Source organism: Catharus ustulatus, chromosome 3 (assembly GCF_009819885.2).
Source record: "Catharus ustulatus isolate bCatUst1 chromosome 3, bCatUst1.pri.v2, whole genome shotgun sequence".
NCBI classification, from domain to species: domain Eukaryota; kingdom Metazoa; phylum Chordata; class Aves; order Passeriformes; family Turdidae; genus Catharus; species Catharus ustulatus.
In genome coordinates, this window is record NC_046223.1 from 31,719,215 (window position 1) to 31,741,409 (window position 22,195).

The 22,195-nt window shown below is 40.3% G+C and overlaps 1 protein-coding gene across 3 annotated transcripts in view; it reads right to left on the reverse strand.

Annotated features, from left to right (window-relative positions):
- Positions 1 to 1,379: 1,379 nt before the first annotated feature.
- GLP1R (glucagon like peptide 1 receptor) overlaps positions 1,380 to 22,195 on the reverse strand; it is an 81,600-nt gene continuing 60,784 nt past the window's right edge. For 2 of the 3 annotated variants that reach the window (XM_033055949.2, XM_033055951.2), the window contains exons 8-13: positions 16,266 to 16,326; positions 12,068 to 12,137; positions 11,281 to 11,369; positions 8,628 to 8,766; positions 7,754 to 7,795; positions 1,380 to 2,906 (exon numbers count right to left, since the gene is read on the reverse strand). In XM_033055949.2, coding sequence (XP_032911840.1) covers positions 2,739 to 2,906; positions 7,754 to 7,795; positions 8,628 to 8,766; positions 11,281 to 11,369; positions 12,068 to 12,137; positions 16,266 to 16,326 — 569 coding nt within the window. In that variant the 3' untranslated portion in view covers positions 1,380 to 2,738. The remainder of the gene's footprint in view (positions 2,907 to 7,753; positions 7,796 to 8,627; positions 8,767 to 11,280; positions 11,370 to 12,067; positions 12,138 to 16,265; positions 16,327 to 22,195) is intronic. The other variant, XM_033055950.2, reaches the window with a different exon arrangement.

Here is a 22,195-nt window from a genome sequence, read left to right on the forward strand (position 1 = left end):
TACATTACACATTGTGAAATACAGATGGCACGAGTAACAAAGGCTTTACTAAAGTAACAAAGGTTTTACTAAAGTAGGCAAAGTATGATGGAAAAATTGGCATTGAGGCTTTGCACAGTCTCTAAATACACAAATACTGTAATTCTGCTTGGTGGTAATTACTTCCACTGAGCTGTTTTGATAGGGGATTTTAAAAAGTTTGAACAAGTGAGAGCTTAATTAGAGGGGGAAAAAATTTTCTCTGCAGCTTTTTGCTTGGTTAAGACCTCACTTTCTTACCTCACTTTTCTCTTGTATTCTAAGAAAGCAGAAGTCACCAAGATAACTGGAGTTACTCCTGTGGGCGCAAAGCCCTCAGTTCACAAATGAGTAGGAAAGACAAGAATGGCTTACTGATTCAAAAACTGGAAATGCTCTTTATTCCCTTGTCTGTCCTCTCTCATTTGTTACACACACTTGTTTGTACAGCACAGCAGTGAGTTAAAACACTTCTGTAACTTCCTGTTGTCATAGCAAAACTATCATCTTGCCAACAGCTGTGTAAGCAGCAGAAGTTTTTTTCCCCAGGTTTGCACACAACGAAGCAGGACCAGCATTCACTCTTGAATATTAATGAGTGAAATTATTCCCACCAGTGTTCATTAAGCCACAGCTGTAAATTGCATCTGTCACCTTGCTGCCCTTTCACTTGCCAGTGACAATCTTTAGCACTTTTTTCCTATTAGCACTTCAGGGTAGATGTTGGAAACGTCAAGCATACTCTGAACGTACAGAAAGCTGATTAACTAACTTGTAGGACAGAGTTAACGCCTGCATGTAGTAGACAAGTATTGTATTGATGGTCACACAACACAGAAGGTAGTTATTAAACATACAGAAGAATCTGAAGTGCTTAATTCCAAAGTCAGCTTTGCAACTGGTGTTAGGGAGGGAAGGCCTGGAAGCAGCCTGCAGAGAAGCCAGCATGCTGAAGACACATAAGGCAGCCTGAGAACTGTGGTGGATTTCTGCAAACATGTCTTTCTCCCTGGAGCTCAATTACAAGCATTAGAGCAGAAAAAGGTAACACATCCTCTTTAATTTAATTCTAACCTTATGATTGCAAAACTAATCCATGCTGTTGGCAATTAGGATTCTAATACAATGATTAAATAATCCCATGCAAAGCAATCTAGCTTCAGGCAGGAAAGATGCTGAGTTACATCCCAGAATATCCAGTCCACTTTCCTGTCAACAGGGGCTGTGAATGCAAGTGCAAAGACACTTGAAAATAGGGAGGGTTATTTCTGCTGAGTAGTTGCAACTGCTTTGCCAAGGAAGTTACTTATTTATTACAAGAAATCTGTGAGAAGGGAGATTCTCAGAGCTAGTCTTTGGCACTTTTTGTTGTAAAGGGACCCAAGTAAGAGCAGAGAGTTAAGATGTGCAAAGTTTGTTATTAAGTGATGCAACCTATCACATGCTGTTTCTAAAGGTACTTCTGCTTGTCCCCAGCAACTCTTATCAACATCAGGGAGGGAACACACTAGAGTCACTGCACGAGCCCTTGTTGTGTTAAACAGATGGGAAAAAGCTGATGGAGTTCAGGGCTTTTTGTTTGAAGTTGCTGGTTTTGTTTGGGGTTTTTTTTTGAATGCCGCTAATGGGAAGCTGGCAGGCCCTGGAGATGGCAGCCCACCCCGGGACGGGGAGCGGGATCTGTCCTTGGTCCTGAACCTGCGCCCTGCGCAAGGGCCGCCTCCCCCTCCGCACATGTGGGTACCTTGTGTCACAGGAGAGAAGGACCAAGGAGGGGGAACAAAAGTGAGTGCACATTGTCAAATACCGAATCTTTCCAATGAGGAGAGGTCTGCCGATACCAGCAGTGGCCACAACCTGACTTCTGTGTGTCTGCACCCAAAACAAGCAAAGCTAAGACAGGAAACATTCCTTGAAACAAGCCATCACCCCATCCCTGTTAATGTCTGTGTGCCCACCAGGTGGGCAGTCTAGCACTGACAATGGAGGGCTGTGCATGCAGGGGATATTTCCATCCATGTCAACTGAGATAACGCGCACCTATTTCTAGCAGATACTGCATTTTTGTTTGGGTTCTTACAATTTTTTAGGGGAAGCTTAAAGATAGCATTCAGAAGTGTTCACTACACTACCTGCTGCATATTGATAGACCTTCACGATACTATTCTTCACCTACCCAGAAAACAGATTAGCATATTTCCAACTTTAATTTCTGGAAACCCCTGCTACAAAACTGATCCTTCCCTGAAACATAAGTTGTGTCCCACTAACTTATTTTTTCTAAAAATGGTGATGACACCTTACCCTATCCCCAGAAAAGTCTAAACGCATTTTTTGGCAATAATCATATTCTATATCCTTGTAATTTAATCAGTCGAACACTCAGCTCACCCACTCAACAGTAATAAGCCATTGACCCTGTGGTTTCAGACTGGATCAATGCTACACTTAAGTTTTGGACCCCCGGAGGCCTTGTGTGAAAATAGGAAGAAACTCCTTTAACTTACTTTAGACGTGACCAATTTTTCCTCTGATGTGTTGATTACATTAGCAGATTGCTTTCCCTAGAAACCTTTGTCCAACAGCCTGCCGGCGATGAGCAGCATATGCTTAAGTTTCTTGCTGGAGATGGCAAACTTAAGCCACTTGCTTGGGTATTTAAGGGTTCTCAGGTGTATGATACAGTTCACCGTTCTCAGTCTGATTCACCTGCAGAAATCTCAGCTGAATGTGGCCTGACAAGTGGCAGCATAGACACTGCTGCCTACTGTGCCCCCACTACTGATGCTGTTGGCTGGACACTTCAGAGGTTTCATACTGCTGTCTCTCTGGACATACAAGTGTTCCAATCTCCAGCGCTCCCAGCTTTTCCGAAACTCCATCTGAACCTACCATAAGCAAAGAAAGAAACAAAAGGAATGAATGTAGAACTAATCACCTCTTTAAATTACTTCATCAGAAAAAAAACAAGGATATCACACTACTGAGAAAAGCTGGAAGTGCTTTAAACCTGCAATATTATTGCTTCCAATTATCCAATTATCTCATTAATCCATTGTAAGCCATTCCACATTTAAAATAACTATGACATTCGTTTTTACTTGTAGAAAATAAGCTCTTTTATGCGCCAGAAAATTTCACTTTCATTATTTTGCTCTAAATTGTATTCACCTGCATTACTGATTGTACTCTATGCCCTACCAGTACTAACAATTAAGTTGACTTTGCTTATCAGCAATGAAACAGCTGAAAAGACTGGCTTTCTGCTCAATATTGCACTACGGGTATTCTTAAGAGTTCTAACTTCTGGTTTGATTTAAACATTATTATGTCCTGGATTATTTTTGTTCTTTCAATATTTATGTGGGTTCTTTTTATTTCATACAAAACCAAATGTTTATTCAGAATTGAAAAGAACACTTAAGCAAGTTTGAGACTTTTTCCCCTTTTAAATAGCAATTACAGTATCTCATTCCAGATATTAGCTTTTCATAAAACTACAAAGTAGTGCTCATCAAATCACAGGTTCTAGGTTAACTGCTGCACTGGTTTGGAAGTTTATCCAGGATTTTGCAACTGCTAAACAAGAACAGAATTAGATCTTCCTGTTCCACTAGCAAAGTTCTTGCCACTTGACTGAGGTAAGAACCTCCATTAGCTTTTAACACATAAGGCAAAGGACATAAAATTTCACACTTGTTACTCTAGATCAAGTGAGGAGTCCACAGTAATAAGTTCATTATGGTGTGTACTTTAGCTAGGAAGTAAGTTCACTGTAGGTGGCTCACTTAAGGGAACTTTCTCTGGAGAGATGCTTTTTCTTTTCTTTTTTTTTTAATTTTTAATTTTTATTTCTTTTATTTTAGGATCTGACTTCCAAGAGACTAAGTAGGTTGATGGCAGTTTCATCACAGGTTTGGAAACCTTTATATCCTGAGGGAAACTTTGTAGGGAACCAGCTGCGGTATGTCTTCTTTCTTTGCTTGTTCACTGTGAAATACTGAATTTGAGAGGCAGTCCTAAAATAGGAACAAAGCCTCACAAAACTAATTGTCTTCCCCTGGTTGGTCCCTCTATCAGTGCTTGTCAGCTCTGGGCTACAGCCCTTGTATTGAATGTTCTGTTGGAACCAGCTGCATCTCTGCGTTTCTGACTGTCAGAATCCAGAACCTGACCTCCATTGTCACAACCAAATGGGTCAGAAGGAAAGACGCTGAGACAGATGCTTGTATTTTACCATGCTAAGGGTTTTTTTTTGTGTGAAAAGGTGCACACAAAGACACCAGAGAAAGACACTGTGCTGGGATAGCTTGGCATAGAAGAATGAGAGAGAATGGTCAGATGAAGGCAGAAATGCAGGACCCATGGTGTCTGCAGGAAAAGAATTGACCATATTACCGCTCCGTACTTGGCAGCTTTTGTGGGTATGGAAAACAATAAGGCAGCACTGGAAAAAAGCTGTTGCAGGCATTTACTGGCAAATCCTGAATGAAAGCATGACCATAGTGACTGACAGAGCAAGTCAATGAGCAACAGAAATAGGTACCTTTAAGTCAGTCAAAGGAAGGAAGGAAATGAGTCTTTACTCCAGCTAGACATGACAGGCTTGAGCTATGATACAAATAGCCTGCAAAATTGAGATAAAGTGAATGGAAGACCTGAACAAAAGACTGTAGGGTCTATCTTAGGAATGGATATGACTGGCATAATACCAATTTTCAATCCCGGAGTCAGGAAGAGGGTAGGGAGCAGCTCTGCTTGCCAGAGTTGAATTGAGTTTTCACTTAGATGGCTTTGGAATTGGTTAAGATTTATTTTGCAGAGGCAGTTCCTGAGCACAGAAGTAGATCTACAGATCTTTCAGCAAACTATCCTAGTAACTTCCCTGTGTTGGTAAGATTCCCCAGAAAGAAGCTATACAGGAAAAAGGATACCAAGAACAAAGCTTCCATGATGTGCTGATTTTGGCTGGGGTAGAGTTAATTTTCTTCACAGCAGCAATGGGGCTGTGTTTTGCATCTGTGCTAGAAACATGTTGGTAATACAAAGATGCTTTTGTTATTGCTTGCACAGTGCCAAGGCTTTTTCAGCTTCTCATCCCACCCTGACAGCAGGCAGACTGGAGGTATGCAAGAAGTTGAGAGGACACCTGCCTGCCAGTGGGAAGTAGCTTTAGTAGTCTTTATTTCAACCCAAGAGTTTTCTCACTTTTATTCCTTCAGTCATCACACCAAAGTGGAGTGAGCGAGTGGCTGCATCGTGCGTAGTTGCTGTCTGAGGTTAAACCACGACATGTGAGAAAGGGGAGGAAAAATTTTTAAAAGAGAAAGGAAAGAGGTGGGAGGACTTGAAAAAGATGGTCATGGAGGTTAAAGTTGAAGATCTCTCACAAAGAGCTCTTGACTGAGCTTTATGCAGCTAATGGAGAAGGAAGGCGACGGTGTTGGCAATGAATCTGGAATCTAATTTTAAAAAGTGCTGAATTTTGGCAAAAAAAATCTCAGCAAGTGATAGTGAAAGGAAAGTAGTTCTAAAATGGGAAGGAATTGAGCTGATAGAAGAGTTTTAATTAATAGTTTCTATAGAGAATTAAAAGAAATTAAAAGCAAAAGGGAGGATTGGGCAGTATTTCAAGAACTCAGGAAAAGGCATCAGGAAAGGTTCTTTAAAGTAGAAGACACTGAATTGTACTTCCATTGTGACAAGAAGGCAAAAAGGAGGACCAAGGCTACAGAGAATGAAATATGAACCATCTTCAACTAAGTGGTGGAAACCATCTCTGTGGTTTAAAATATTTCTTATACAAAGAACCACTAAAAGCAGAAAAACTGGTCATATCAAGCTTAGTAGATTTTGCAAAGAACAGTGGTGGTAACAAGCAATCTCATGAGACCCTATGGTTGGCTTCATAGCAAGTTCAGAGGAAATCCAGAATCTTTCAGGCAAAATAAGACTGAAATATGAACAAATTCTAATTTTTTTTCAGAAGTAGATATTAGAAAAGGACATTAAAGTAACTTCCATCTTCATTTCTACTATTGATTTGGGCACCAGGACTTGCAAAGAACTTTCATTCTGTATGGTTAAGAAAAAAGAAAGGGAGTCAGTGAGTCACAGACAAAATAAATGTAGAGCACATTGCAGTGTGTCAGAAGACTGTTTCTCATTTAGCTTAGGAAAAAAATTCTCATATAGTTTGGAACAGATGTTACTTAATCAAACTCTTTACAAAGATTTTTTTTTAATGGATACTGATGACCAGGCTTGACAAAATTCTACTCCCCTCTGAATAAGAGTTGGAACAAGCAAAATAATTAATCCTAGACTGTTGGTGAAGCTGAACTCATCAGTTTTAGATTTTATGAACTACATTACAAAGGCAAGAGAATGATAGTAACAAGAGATTTGGAGCATTTCTTAGAAACATAGGCAAGCTATAACACAGTAAGCTCCCTCAAATGAAACAAGCCTGCCTGTTTGAGGGCTTGTAATAATGTTTGGGTTATGATGTAACTTTGCCCTTATTTAATGTGAAGGAAGTTACTGAGCATTACACATGAGAGGCCTGGCTGCAGCTGCACAAGGGATGTATGAGCAAATGCCAAGGTGAATCCAAAGAAATACATGATCCACCAGCAGACGGTGCTGCATCTCAGGATTGAAGTACACCTGTAAAGTCATACAAGGAATTTGAAACAAATATTTGCGAATTCATGACATGCAGCAAATGACATACATTCCCAACAGCAAAGCCTGTTGCTACTCACCTCTGATTTTGGTAAGCAGTAGAATTAATATATTCACTTCAATAAAATCTTATCCACAACCTACAAAAGTGAGCAGACTCCTACAAGGCTTAATTCTGGATGCCTGCTGCTTTTCTGTTGACTCCAGCCTGGCCATAATGACACAAGTAGCACATTTTTCTACTGACTCCAGTTCCTTGATGTGGCCTGTCTCTCAATAAGTGATCCTGAATTACCATGTCATCATTAAAAGCAGAGTTGTTGTGAGTGCAAAACATATTGATGTGCATTTAATTTAATAATGTAGTGACTAAATGAGCAGTGTTTGCTTCCCTTACAAAGCTGGCTGCTGAATGAACAAATGAATAATAATCACTTAGAAGGTAACACAAGAGATTCCTACAATACTGAAACAGAACAACAAGGCTGGGATTCAGCAGAAGTCACAGAAGATGGTAGTTGCAATCAATTAACTCAAAGCCAAAGGTACATTTCTTCTGGGTCTTTGAGTTTACCACTCTATGAAGTTCAGTTTTAATGAGAGTGATGATGCCTTCAAGCAGCTGGGCCACAAGGAAACCAAATGAAACCAAACTGTACAGCAATAGCCACAAGGATTCTCCAGCTTCATCAGCAAGTTGAGCCGAGTTCATAGAATAAAATGGACTCCACTCCCACATTCACAAAAACAAGCAAATAAGAAGCACTATAAGACAGAGTAACAAGAACAGCTGTAATTCTCAATTAAAGAATCCACCAGTGCAAATTACACAGTTGTAAGCAAGGCTATTTGTGACATTCTACGTTTACAAATAGTGATTGTAAATTATACTGCCTGAATTCCTTCCAAACACATTCATCTGAGGAGCTATCCCACAGAGCTGTGCAGGGAAGGCTCTGTAAAACGAAAAATGTCCTGAACAAGGAAAATTTTCCTTTTCCTGTAGTGTATGCTAATAAGGCAAATTCGAGCAAATAGTATCTCTTACCTCATTATTGATGAAACAGTAAAGAATTGCAACCATCAGCCCCTGAAATCAACAAAAACAAGAACAGTAAGCAGAGCAGTTTCCTCACTTTGCCAAATTCAGTGGCAGAGGGCAAGAGGCTCCACACTGACACATCTCTGATTAGACTGAAAGCTGGAGAATCCTTGGTCCCTGTCAACTCTGATGGCAGAGCAGAGGTTTGATCAAACTATGTCTCAAAGCACATGGCCTTAGGAAAAAGATGTTGTTTCCTTCAGTCTGTTATTTTTGTCTAACGATTTCTTTCCCTTTCTTCCTTACAAAGCAAAGGTTTCAAGTCTTAAACACTCCATAAGTGAGTGATTCACAGTAGTCTTAAATACAGCTCTGTGCTTGATAAACAGGGAATGAGTGAGTGTACAGGGAAACAGAATAATAATTTCCTTACACAAGGAGACTCATTTGAAATAGCTTTACCTAAGGCAACAGTTAAATAAAAATCACAATAAGTCTACGCCCTCCTCACACGTAGTTACAGCTACCTCTCCCAGTCCAGATTTTCCAAGTAGTATCAGAATTACTGGAGAAAGCACAAAATGTACTTTCAGTAATGCCACTGTACAATTACAGGAAATCACAGACAATTTTGCTATTGCCCTGAGGTGAACCATAGGAAGTAAACATTAATATGTGGACAGGAATACCAGCTTATTGTAGTAAAGTTGGTTGTTAAAATTAGTCCTTACACTTTCCCTTACACTGTCATAATCCTGTAATATCCAGTGCTAAACTGAGAAATATAAGGAACAGGGGGTATGCAATGAATGAAAGAAAGCAGATCCCCAAACAGCAGTTTAAAAATATCTCATGCCCATGAGCACAGTGTGAGTTCTACCTGGAATGAAGCAAAGGAGAGCTCAGTAAAAAGCTTCACAAAGCGCAGCATCCCTCTGGCATGCTCATCAGTAATAAAGGCAAAGATGACCTCATGGGTGCCCAGCAGTGGGATCAGAGTCAGTGTAGACTTGGCCAACCTAAGATCACAAAGAAATTAAAAAGCACAGTGCCATTGAATAGACCATTGCTGATCCAAATGATCACTGGAATCACTGTTTCTGCATTCTGTTTCTGACACAGTTTCAACTTTGGTAAGTTGCTGCACCACTTTGTGATGCAGGGTCCTCCTCCAGAGGCTGCAGGACAAAAACCTTATCAGAATAACCTTAGTAAGTTCCTATAAGTTTTAACCTCCCCTACCACTTTCCTGCAGACCATTTATTGATGAGAACAAAGCTCTGTATCCAGCTACTGGCTGTATTTCACCTGGAAAATCTTCCAAACTCAGTAAGAAGCCATGTGCTTTCCTGTACCTGAGATGTCTTTCCTCTGTATTATTTTTCTCCCCTAGTAATTGGGAAAGACAACCAAAACCGAACTTCTTGATGGCCTGAAAGACATCATCTATCAGTAAATGGAATCCTTAAAAAATATCTTGGCAAAGGGAAGAGTACTTGATATTCCTTCCCACCTCTGTGGTGTGTTAAATCTTCTAAATATTGTAACTATTTGTAACTGCAGCACATTTTGTCAAAGCAATCAAAGTGTCTTGAAATGAGTGATGGCAAGTTCAAAGACACAGCTAGCAAAGGATGAAAGACAAACCATTCTGAAATAAATTATTCTTTACCTGTGAGAGAGTTCAAGGTACACAACCACAGGAAAAAATTCACAAGAATGATCCTTAATTCTCTTTTGATAGACACACATGCCAGCCACCCAACAGGTTAGTGAAAGATGCCTGAGGATGATGTGGGAGCTTCCTAGGCCATAGAACGTACCAACATCTCACAGCAACCTGTCTTGAGACAAGTCAGTAGATGCAAAATCACTCAATTAGCAGGGCTGTCAGACCTCTGTAGACCTTGTGTGCCTGAGGGCTATTGGCTGCTATTCTGAATCATGTAACCACTCTGGTTGGAAGGTACCTCTGGAAGTCTCTAGACCAATTCCAGTTCATAGCAGGTTAATCAAGGCTGTGTCCAGCCAAGTTTTGAGTATCTCCAAGGTCCTCCAAAGCCCCTCTGGGCCTCTCTTCCAGCATCAGATCACTCCCACTGTGAGTTTATTTTCACCTGACATGCAAGAGGAATTTCTCTTGCTATAACTTGTGACCTCTGCCCTTGTCCTTTCACTGTGACCCTCTGAAAATAATCTATTTTCTGTAAAGTGGACTTGGAATCAAAGCCTCCAGCTCAGACAAGTCCTCATCTCTGCTTTGAACCCTCAAGATACATCAGGATTTCCAAAATTTCATGTCAGGTAAAGAAGGTAGGTAACACACATGGCAACTCTACACTGATAAGAAATCACCAAAATATATGCTGTATCTAGTTTAGAAGGCTGCAGCATTGAAATACCCAATGTAAAATACCTAAGTCCAGTGCCTGCAGCAGTCCAGATACCAGAGCATGTAGCTCTACACTTCAAGAGCTAACTTGTTATTCTTACATGGTTTTTCAGACTGCAGTACAAAAGTCATGATACAGAAACGAAGGCTGCAACCATGAATCTTAGCAAGGTTATTATTAAGTAACAGAAAGAATACAACAGGGATAGATTGACTGGAAACCAAAAATTGAACATATCTGTGACAGCCCTGACATTCTCTTGAAACAGTTCATGCATTCAAGATTGAAAGTTTTTGCAATAACTGCTAGGAAGAACAAGGAGTAAAACTCAAAATGATCCCATCTTGTCTTCCCTGAAGTGAAAGCTTTTATTTCTATCAACTTGTATTATTTGGTTCAAATTAGAATAAGATAGGATATTTCAGCTGGGAGGAACCTATGACAAGCACCTGTTCAAAATTAAAAGCATGTTCTTAAGGGCATTGTCCAAATGCCTCTTAAACACTGACAGGCTTGGGGCATTGACTGCCTCTCTAGGAAGCCTGTTCCAGGGTTTGACCATCCTCTCAGTAAAGAAATGCTTCCTAATGTCCAATCTGAACCTCCCCCAGTGCAGCTGTGAACTACTCCCACATGTCCTATCACTGAAAACCCTGGATAAGAGCTCAGCACTCCCTCTCCACTTCTGCTCCTCAGGGGGCTGTAGAAGGGAATGAGCCCTTTGTTCCAAACTAGACAAGTCAAAGTTCTCAGCCACTCCTCACAGGACATTCCTTCCAGCCCTTACACCAGCTTTGCTGCCCTCTGCCTGATTTCAAGGGCTCTAGCATTCAGTACTTGCATGTGCTGCAGGTATTTTAAAAATACCTGCTTAATTAATATTCATCCAGTCTAATGGAAGACTGTAAAAGTGACAGACATCAAGCCTTCTGTTTATAACACAGGTGAAATAACTGCCCTGGTTTCAATGAGACTTCTCAGTGGACTGGCTGTCCAAGAAGTTACACTAATGGGTGACACCACACCTGTGCATTACTCAAGGGCTGTGCTCTTTAACCACCTTTGTCAACCCACTCTTTTCATGTATGTCCTTATCTACTTCGATGAGCATGAAAAGTGTCAGATCACCTTAAGACATACCTGCATTTTATGTCAGTTTTGCACATCAGATTAGCTTGCAGTTTGGAGATGATGATGCATATAACTCTGATGAAGATGAGGAAATTCACCTGGAGAAGTGAAAGAAGACTTTATATCACCCTCAATAAACACATGTGCATAAGTAATCAAAAAGACTGGTTCGTGCGTGCATATGTAGCTCTGTGTGCATCCTGATATGCAGCAGCTGCAGAATTTACCACAGAACTCAACTCCTTGCTAAGGAATTGTGGTCTAAATGTGCTGGTGTGCACAAGCCACCCTTGAAAATACAAGCACTTCATTACACAAGGCAGGGGACCCTACTTACTCTCTGGGGAGTGAGACACAGTGAAGGTGGGGGTTGGCACATTTGTCTGGAGGTCTGAGCCTGACACAGTATTGTGCCTGCAGAACATTTCTACACAATGCCACACGTTTTGCAGCTCTTTTGTAGCCCAGCATCTGAAATAGTATCTTTGGTCTCCCTGAACTACCTTCCTGCTCACAGGAGAGTTAATGGGACTGCTGCAGCATGCTGTTCTGTTATTATGTCCTGCCACTACAACATGACAGCCTGTGGCCAAATTGAAGAAACAAAATGCTAGTCTGGAATTTCAGTGACAGAAACAAACTTGGCTTCATGAAATCCCATTTCTGAATGAAAATGTCAATAGCCTCAAAGGTTATTAGCCTTTGGACATGCACAATGGCCACGTGTGCATCTTTGTACCATATCGTGCTGTTCTCAGGGAAATGTGCCATCTCACAGCACACGTCCCAGACTCACCCCGATGGCGATGAGAATGGGCAGTCTGATGATTAGCCAGTAATTCATGTTATAGTTTCTGGTCCAGCAACTGGTAGGAGGACAAAAAAAGAGATGAAGGAAAAGTTTCAGTACATTACTAAAATCTCTTGCTTTTCATTCTGTTCCAGCAATGCAGATGGAAAACAATATTAAGGACTAGATAACAGGAAAGCACATCATGCTGACATGGAAACAGATGCAGTTGCTTCTGAGAAACACTGAATGCTTCGTACTATTGCAGCTATCATCATCCAACTGGGTACTACTCATCAGCCTTTCTTGCCCACTAATGGCTAGATCTCCTCCACAATTTGCTATGAATTATCATCCATTAATTGTGAAGATTTACTCCATTAAAACCAAGGTCATATTTGTCATTTGGCTGAAAGGAGAAGGGGGGGCGGAATCGGTTTGAGTCTGATCTTTCTGCTGTCATTCTTAGCTTCCTCATCCTGCACTATTTTTTATTATTCTTCAATCTCCAATGTCAGATCATCTTATTTAATTGCTTGTTAGTTTGTATCCCATTACTTCCCATCATTATTCTCATATCAAGATCAGTCATCTATTTTATCTGTCCTTATTTTCAAAAAGGAGTTACTAATTTCAACCATGGGAAAGCAATTACAGCTATGAACCCCAGCTCCTTTAGTCCACATGCACAAGGTATCAGGCCCACTGGGAGTTTAAAAACCATAAACAAGTGAAATCAAAAATGAGATCAACAGCTCCTAACTTTTGCTGACCTGAGCCCTCAAGTAAGTAGCATGCTGCAGCAATGTAATACTTTATTTACCACGAGTCTCATTTCAGCTTCTAAAATTCCTGTCTACTTGAGCAATACAAGAGGAAAATGACAAGAAAAGTTGTGGCAGCCACAGTTTGGGATCACTGCTCTGAAGTGAACCTTAAACTGAGGGTTTGTACATCTAGTTGCTTTCCTCTGGCCTCAGCTAGCCACCACCGCTGTCTGATGGGCCATGTTGGTGTAGGATGGCCCAGGTATTAGGGCAGTGCTCACGTGCCACTTTGCTTGTTGCTGCAGTGACAGCATTCTTAATATTTCTATGAAATAACTTTGTTAGCCTCCTGCTCACCATTACTCAAAAGCAACAGTCACCAGTAAAGCCAGCAGGTTTCTGAAACAGCACTACATAAAACACAGGTTCCTTCCCAAATACAGTTTCTCTTCATCTCCAAATCTGTTCTGCCAAAGCATTTTGTGCCAAAACACACAGTTTTCCCTAAGGCTTCTTAACAGACCTATGAAAGTTCAGCTTGGGTGATACTGGTGGAGCTGAAACCCTCTCCAGCCTTGTGGTGGGACAGTCTAAGAGAAAAGAGCAAATCATGCAGCACCCGGGAGGGATCCATGCTACAAGCAAACACCCACATGCTCACTTACTACAGAGGAAAGCGTAGCAGCTTGGCTGTGGCAATTCCACATTCCCTTGCAGAGACTGCAGATCTGAGAAGGGCTCGGGATAGATATAATTTTTTTCCTTTAACTTCAGTTTAATGTGTACAAAAAGCATATTATTGCCACCAGTAGCCTCCAATTCAATTGCATTTTAGGTATTGGACAAAAAAGGTTTGCAGACTGTGTGCAGTCGGGGTTTACCTGAGCCAGAATCTGAGTTACAGAACTTCTTAATTGGTACACGGGATTGGGAGCCAGCTTCATGGAGCCTTTGAAATTAATTTTATTTGAACACCTCAAGACTGATGGGATAATAAGCATAGCTGGAAGTGGAGTTCTAATTTTCTCACTAGCTGCAGTAGATGCAGAGGTAATTAAAAAAATTTCTTTGTAATAACAGAGGCTGAGAAACAATTCTTTACATAAACTCTGCTACATTTCTGTGTTAATTTGCTTCCTGTGGCACACATCGATTTTAGCTACCTTTAAATTTATACAAATATGTGCAATAAAAAAACCATTACAGGTCAATTAAGGTGTCATGGCTATTGAAGCATCCAGTAAATAAAACTGGTAGATCTCTACATGATTTCTTGCCCATCTGTGCTTTCTGTGATTGCCACATTGATAAATACACCAATATCTATTGTGTTTGGGATCTAGCCCTACAGTTTGCTTGGCACCTCTCAGAAGATGCTTGGCAACTAATTGCCTCAGAGCCATGAATGGAGAATTTGTCCAGTGAAAAAAATGCTAGTGGGATGTTTCTGCCTTTGCTTATCAATCCAGTATTCTCCTTCTAAAAGTGAAAACACTGAATTTTTACTTTGAATTGCTACAGGTGAATGAAAAAAAAAAAGGATTGAAGGCTGACTGTTTTGTTCCCATACTTAAAGGCAGAAAGAATTTGAAAATGTGTAAGTATCAGCTTTTTAGGCACAGTCCAGTAACTGAGAACAACAGCTTGCCTTTAACTGTATTTATAATCTAAACAAAATATTTTTGAATAGCTCACTTTTTAAAACACTAATTTCATTCTAAAGGAGTTTATACTTGCACATGTAAGGGAAGAAGAAGCTGTAGTGCAACCAACCAAGTCTTGCAGGCTTCAGTCCTTTACTCAAATGGCTACGTTTACAGGACTGCCTCAGATTCCTAGCCCTGACCACATTTATTTCCAGTTATTCTTCATAGCCAGGGAAGTAGTTAAATCACAAATGAAATTTACAGCCTGCTGCATGGTGACAGAGTTATGGCAAACAGCATGAAAGATATCTCTGGCTGCTCCAGCAAATGCCTGCCCAAGGCACAGAAATCTTGCCTTTCAAGCAGCTGCTGCACATGGTTATTTATTGCTGTATTTTACAAATATTTAGTCAAGATTTAGAAAATTCAATAATGTGCAAAATTGCCCCTTTTAAGATCTGCTGAAGGCAGTGAGTGACAGTTTTTCTTAATAGAAAATATAAATCAGCTCTGAGCACCGCATAATGTGGGAGGCTCAGCATGAGCACTTTGAATACATTTTCTACATCAATGGGAAGATATGCCCATGGAACATTGCCTGTTCAGAGGCTGCATGGTCTCTACACCTATTCTGATAATTTCAACAAAACTTGGAGTACATCAGTACAGCCACAATCTTGCTACAGAATATCATCAAGTCAACCTTGAAAAAGAAGGTAAAAAAATCCTAGCATTGCTTAAGCCAGAAAAGGCAGCTTTGACTGAACTGGTTCAGTACCATGAAAAACACAAAAAAAGTCGCTGGTTTTTAGTACTCAAACACCAGAAAATAGTTTGAGGGTGGCTTTGACTAAACTGAATTTTCACATTACAGCATCTTTCCAGCAATAATTGTGTCTGTGAGGGGGGAAAAACAAACAAACAAACAAAAACAAACAAACAAAAAGATCCTCTACAAAAGTATTGGCTAGGTAGTTTGGAAATTAATTAAGAGGAAAACCCCTTAAATAATAAATTTAAAATAAAAATGAAAGAACACAGATTTCTCTTCACAAAGAAAGCTATCAAAATATTTTTAGGCAGCCACTATCTCTAGAAAAGAAGCAGCCACTTTCCTCCCTTTAAGAAAAATCAAACAACAGAAACAACAAGCTACAGTGCTATTTGTAAAATAGCTATTTATAAAGCATATACTAAGGTAATTTTTTCCAGAACAGTCACCATGGTAAAAATGGACAAAAAGTATTTTGTGTTTTACAGCAGTCTTGTGCGTGACATAGTTGACTTCAGCAAGACTAACGTAAGCAGACAGAATGTGCCTTTATTTTAGGAAAATCTAAATAATGGGAGCTTAAACAAGAAAAGGCAATCACTTCTCTGCTGCTAGGCATAAGCTAATCACTACAAATTGCAGGCAGAATCCTGTCGGAGGCTGCTGTCTTCTTCTGAAACAACTGTAAAGGCTACTGCCAAAGGCACAGTATCAGGAGTGGTCTTGGTTGGGTGGGATGACTGCTATTGTTGATCCTATAAGTACTGAAAAACAAAACATACCTTTCCTTGACCTGCAAAAGAATAGATTTATTCAGACATGCAGAAAATTCTCATCAGAAAAAAACATATGCTCTTTTCTGAAATGTTATGCAAGACCTTCAGACAAAACAGAAGCAATTATGTGAGGTTTCAGCACATTGCCAAAGCAAACCATACTGAACAGAAAGCAAACAGTGACCTGCTGGTGCACACATACAGCACAAATGAGATAGCTGTAAAAATCAGAATTAAACCAACCCCTCATCTTCATAAAGGTACTTGACAGTTCCCCAGAGGATAACAAACAGCATTGGCACACCTGAAAAAAGAGGAGACAAGGCTGGTATTGACATTGAGACTGGGAAAAGCAGAGAGGAGGACAACTCCCTCTTTCCCTCCCCCCCAAATAATGATGAGCAACATAATTAACTGGTTGCAGCTCTTCTCCAACACATTGCCATGAACACATTGCCAGTGGGCTCCCCCCTAGTTCTCAACAGGCATAAAAAATGAACAACACAAGTGCCCCATAACAGGCATTCACCACTTCTTCCGTGGATACTTTAACAGACAAGGGAATTCAATTTTGGAAGCTCTACTAACCTCCATACTCATGCTAGAGAAGGTACAGTGTGCTCTGGCCAAAACCTTTGTGTCCAAATTTCTGCTTGTTGGTCACCTACACTCCATTCAAGCAGGACCAAGTTCAGGCTGTTTACTGGTGTGGAGGCTGGAGCACGCCCAGCCCCACATGCTCCCCATGGCAGAGGGCACATCCAGCACAGAGAAGTCCCAGTTCTGGCTGTGGTACTGGCATGGACTTGAGTGGCTGCAGTGAGGACAGCAGACAAAGCTGCCAGTGAGGAGAGGCTTGCCCCTACCCTCACCTGACAGCACATGGGCTACAGCTGGTCAGTGCATCTGGGATGTAAAGGGCAGCAACACAAGCCAAGTAAGCTGACACTCATTACCTGCTTTACAGTGTCAAAGGCTCTCTAATTAACTTATTTCATTTATGAAGAGCCTAGGTCATTAAAAATAATTTTAAGATGCATCTACCAACCAATACTCAGTAAAGAGAATGATCAAAATGCACACAAGGAAGGAAAGTAGGTTGTGACTCAAAAGTCAGGATGAGGAGTTTCTGCTTAAGGATAGATCAAGATAGCCTAATTCCTCCTTGGTCAGTGTCTGATGCTGCATGTTCATTGTACAGAAAGAGCAGTGTTTAGCATACTTTGTTACATTATTCTTAAGAGCCAGTAAAGTAAAGGACTATAAGAACATCAGGCTGCAGCATTAAGTTCTGCACAGGGCAAATCCATAGTTTGTGGCAGCAGAAGCCACAGGGAAATTTGTGATCTCCCACAGTCTGAATACCTCAAGAAGTATCTTTATTGGATATTATCAGTAAAAAACATTCACTTTTGTTGTACTGTAGAATTCTCTGCTATCAGAACTGCTGAATACTACAGACACAGAATAATAATATTCTCTTTAATCAGTTAATTTAAAAAAAAGAGAGAACAAAGAGCAGTATGGAAAAAATACCAATCATTAGAATAATAGCAAAGATAATGAATTGAGTAGAGATTATTTGGGCAAATAAGTACCATGTTCCACAGATTTACTTGATACTGAGAATACACAGTATTTTGGGAGCAAAGTTACCAAAAACTCTATGCTGCCTTGATAGTCATATAAAGAGATTAAGAACAGACTCACTGCACATCACTTCCAAACCAAATGACACTTTTTATTCACAGAAACAAATTATAGTTTGAATTATTCCTTTCTTGACTTTGCTGAGCATTAAGACATCTTAATATGAAACTTACTGGATAAGACACAAACACTGACAGCACAAAGGCTGTATATCAATGGATATATCATTTGATAGATCAAGTGATAACAATAATGATTTGTGGATATCTCAGTCTTCTGGATACATTAGAAATCTCTCCCTGTTTAGTCAAATCACTTGACATTTGAATTGAGAACCTATTATGAATACTATATTTCAAAAGAGCCTAAGTAGAGGAAGGTTGATACGATACAATAGAATTGCATCAGCTATGCAAATATTATACAAATCAATAGGCAGCAAGTACAAAGCAACTTGTTCAATATTCTCTGCCCACTCCCACTTGTAATACACACCACTGGTGTGGTCTTGGTATTGCAGCACCAGCAGTTACACTATTTTCTATGCTGGCAATGCACATTTCAGTCTGAGACACCAAGACTTTACAGTGCAATACACACATGAATTTACACTGATGTTCAAACCTTACTGCATGGATACTACCTTACATCTAGCAAAGTCACAAAGCCTTGTCCTGAGAAATGGATTGCTCTGGAAACTGTCTGGGACACAGTTTCAACAGATAGGAATACATACAGTTTTCTAAAGCCCTAGTAAAGATGTAAACAGGAAACTGCCCCAAGAATATTCCCTTATTCACTTCAAGCCTGTAGAAGTCATTCCATCACAGCAAAAGAGCAAATCTGAAGCATCTCTGCAACAGTAACAGTTTGCAAGGGTCATTGAGACTCTCCAAAGACAAATTTACCATCTTGATACCTAATTATCCTGCATTAACTAGTAAAAAACACCATATTCTGGTTATTTCGGTCAGTTGAGAATTGTCTGGCTTGAGCAGCGTAAGTAAACTGAATACAACTCATTGAATAAACACCACACATGACTATGTTTCATTAACAGCATCAGTGGTGTGTTCCTCTCCTGGGTTTCCAACATAACACTTTTGATGCATTTGAGTTTCCATCTCACAGTTCTCTCTCCTGCTGCTGCTACTCAAAGTATATCAGATATCCAAGAAAAAACTGCACTCATTTGCAGGTGGCATTTATTTATTGTATTGGCTGAATTCTTTCTGATTTTGCTGTTTTGTCATACAGAAAGCTCTGAAATGGATCTTTTCTGAGATTAATTGACCAGAAAAATGTCTCTGAATTCTGGAAATGGCAATGTACACTTTTTCTTCTCTTCAGCATCAGTGCTGAAGATGCCACAAACTGCAACAGCCTGATCATGATAAACTCTGCGATGTTAATCCTTGCAGGCTGATAGCTGACCCAAAATCTTTGACCACTACATAGAGATTATGAAATCTGTCAAGTGTACTAGAAAATAAGCCTGCTGACAGTTCAGCTAATAAAGTTCAACTTCAAATGACTGGGCATCTGAATTACAGGCTGCAATAATATTTATGCAATAATTATGGATGATGAAAAAGTAATGGAACTGCCAATCAACATCTTAACATCCCACTGCATAAATAAGCAGCACAATCTGCTTAGTTTCACTCTAGCTAATATATTCTACACCTGGCCAGGTGTCTGCATAGTAAGGAAAAAAAAAAAGTTGGAAAAACAATCATTTTTCAGAATGACAAAAAGTTGGGGTAGGTAAAAGAACAAAACGTTGAGAAAATCTGCGCAGGTCGACATTTTCAGAATATTCCACTATCACTTATGAGAGGGGCAGGAAATTCCTGCAGCTGCTAATGGAAGTTACCATGTCCTGATACCAGCATGCAAAATCAGTCTCTTCATTTAACAGGTCTGAGATATTTTGGTAACAGAACAGCAAAGCTGGGGTATGTTCTGGAACCCACACTGTCCCCACTACCAAGAGAGGTGTCACCAGGTGGTGCTATTCCATGCCATCATCTTTCCCTGACCTCCACGTGCAAGCAGGTTTCTATTCTTAGACACACCCCATTTGTAGCTTTGTGCTGTGCCTCACTTTACATGGAGGCAATTTCAGGAAAGACATAAGAGGAATGAGGAGCAAGAGAGGCTCCCCTCGTCCTCACCTGCTATTAGAGATCCTTCCTGAAGTAGATTTGCCTCTGAAGGATCAGAGCACTGCCATCCTGCTAAAACCCTTAAAGAAGGACATATTCTAAATACAGCATTTTAGGGCTGCTTTTGGTATTTTAGCCGTAACCTGACATCCCTCATTTCCACGTGTGATAAGTTAAACTTCTGAGAAAACCAGGCACATAAACCAGAAGGACATTACTGCTGTCAGAACAAGTCCATCCTTCTTCCTCTTAGAAAGCACCTGAGATGCTCTGGCTTGAACAACTGATTGATGAAGGAATGCAAGACTGATGTCATGAGGAAGTTAAAGAAACTATAAATAAATACGACTACATGTAAAAAGAGCAAAAGCACTGATGACGTGAAAAGAAAAGATGAAACATTTTTTTCTTCCTAAAAAAGGAAAAACATGAGAGTTTCATTTAGAAGACAGAGAGTGAAGAGGAGTAGGAGGAACTCCTGACATGCATTTCTTACTGAGATCAGTCTGGACACAAAATCTATTTTTACATCTCTGTCTGAAGCAGAGTTTCCATTTGAAAATAGAAGTTGCAATGAATGTATCCTGTTGCTATAGGTCACACAGGGCTTCTGAAGGAAGGTTTCTTATTGGCTCTGTTCCAGTCAGATCTTCCTTGCAATCAGGATGTAGATTTTGATGCCCTAGCCAGGCTTCCTGCTTTTAATAGCTTCATTCCTCAAAGTGTTCTTCCTTAGAGCAAGTTTGGATTGCCAAGGCTTGGAAGGGAGCAGATTATTTATTTTTTATGGTGATTTTCCTGCTGCAAGTGCAACTGGGTGTAAAATTACCACCAAAGCTCAGAGAATATTTAGCTGTTTATTAACATTTTCTTCTTAGCCTTTAGTGCTGAAAATGGTCTTATGTCTGGATGTCGCTCAGAGTCACAGTGGGATGTTTCTGTTGTTTCCCCATTCTTCCGTCCTCTCTTCTATTAAATGTGAACAGGACCCTTTTCCACTAAAATCTGCTGATACAGCATCTTTACGGTATAAACTGCTCTTCTCCAGAGACTACTCAGTACAGTACTGATAGCTGAAAATCAGTATCAGGCTCAGCAACTCCTGCCTCGGGCTTAGACATGATGAACACTGGGTTGGTGTCCTGGACACTGATTCAGACCAGTCTGCACATACTGAGAAGTAAACAAACCAAAAAAGTAATGATCTTGATCTCTGTAGCTAGGCTGGGGGGTTTTTTCACCCCTTTTTATGTTTTTTTTTCTTCTCTCTAGAAATTGAGATCCATGGGCAAGGATTTCTCAAGGAAGCACCAGGTACCAGCAGTGCATAGCAACAGATTTTCTCTTCTGCAGGTGCAAATGACAACAGCTGTTGTAGCTGCTGTTGTGCTGACCCCCAGAGTGAAGGAAACCTCTCACCTACCTGCTCTTCCATTAACCTATTAAAAATTTTGGGCTTTTGATGCTGCTACGTGTATCTGCCTTTTTCTCCCTCCATCAGCGTTCAAAATGGAACATACAATTGTTTTTGCAGTAAGATATATGGAACTTTAAGTTGACACAAATGTATGAAAGTCTGCTTTGACAAAGAAATAGAAGACATAAGCAAGACATATTCCACATTAAATGAAACAGGAAAAATTTAACACTGCCATCTTGAAGCCTAGTATGGATGAAATCTCCACAAGTGGCTACTAGGAATGCAGTTACCTCACAAGCAATAGGGAAGGTTTACAGAATCTTATCAATATATATGATGTTAGTATAAATGACCCCCAATTTATGAAACTACATTAGTTTTCCTAGATCTATTGAGATTTTATGACTCTTCTAGGTTTTGTAAAGTACAAGACAGACTTTCCCCTTTATAAACACTTCAACAGCAAAGAATAATTAGTAATTTGAACTGATAGTAAATGGACTACTGTCTAATAACTGACTTTAGAACTGACCTGATATTATCATATAACAAATACATATTTGGAATATCTTGAAACAACTGGTCTACTGTGGGCTGAATCTGACAGGGAAGGAAAAGAGAATCTTAAGTCATAGGCTTGCCAAGCCTGGGAAGAGGGCTTTAAACTGAAGTTACTGGGGAATGGGATCCTTAATCCATCCCACTCCTACCAGCAGGATGCCAGTGCCAGTACCTGCAGGGCCATGATCTCACTGGCATCACAGAGACATGGTGGGATGGTTCCTCACTGGAGTGGTGGAACAGCATGCCACAGGCTCTTCAGGAAGCCCAGGCAGGGAGAGGAAGAGAGGGTGTCACCACAACAATGGCAGCTGGAGGGCATGGAGTTCCACCTGGGGATGGATGAGGAGCTGACTAGGAGCTTATGGGTCAGG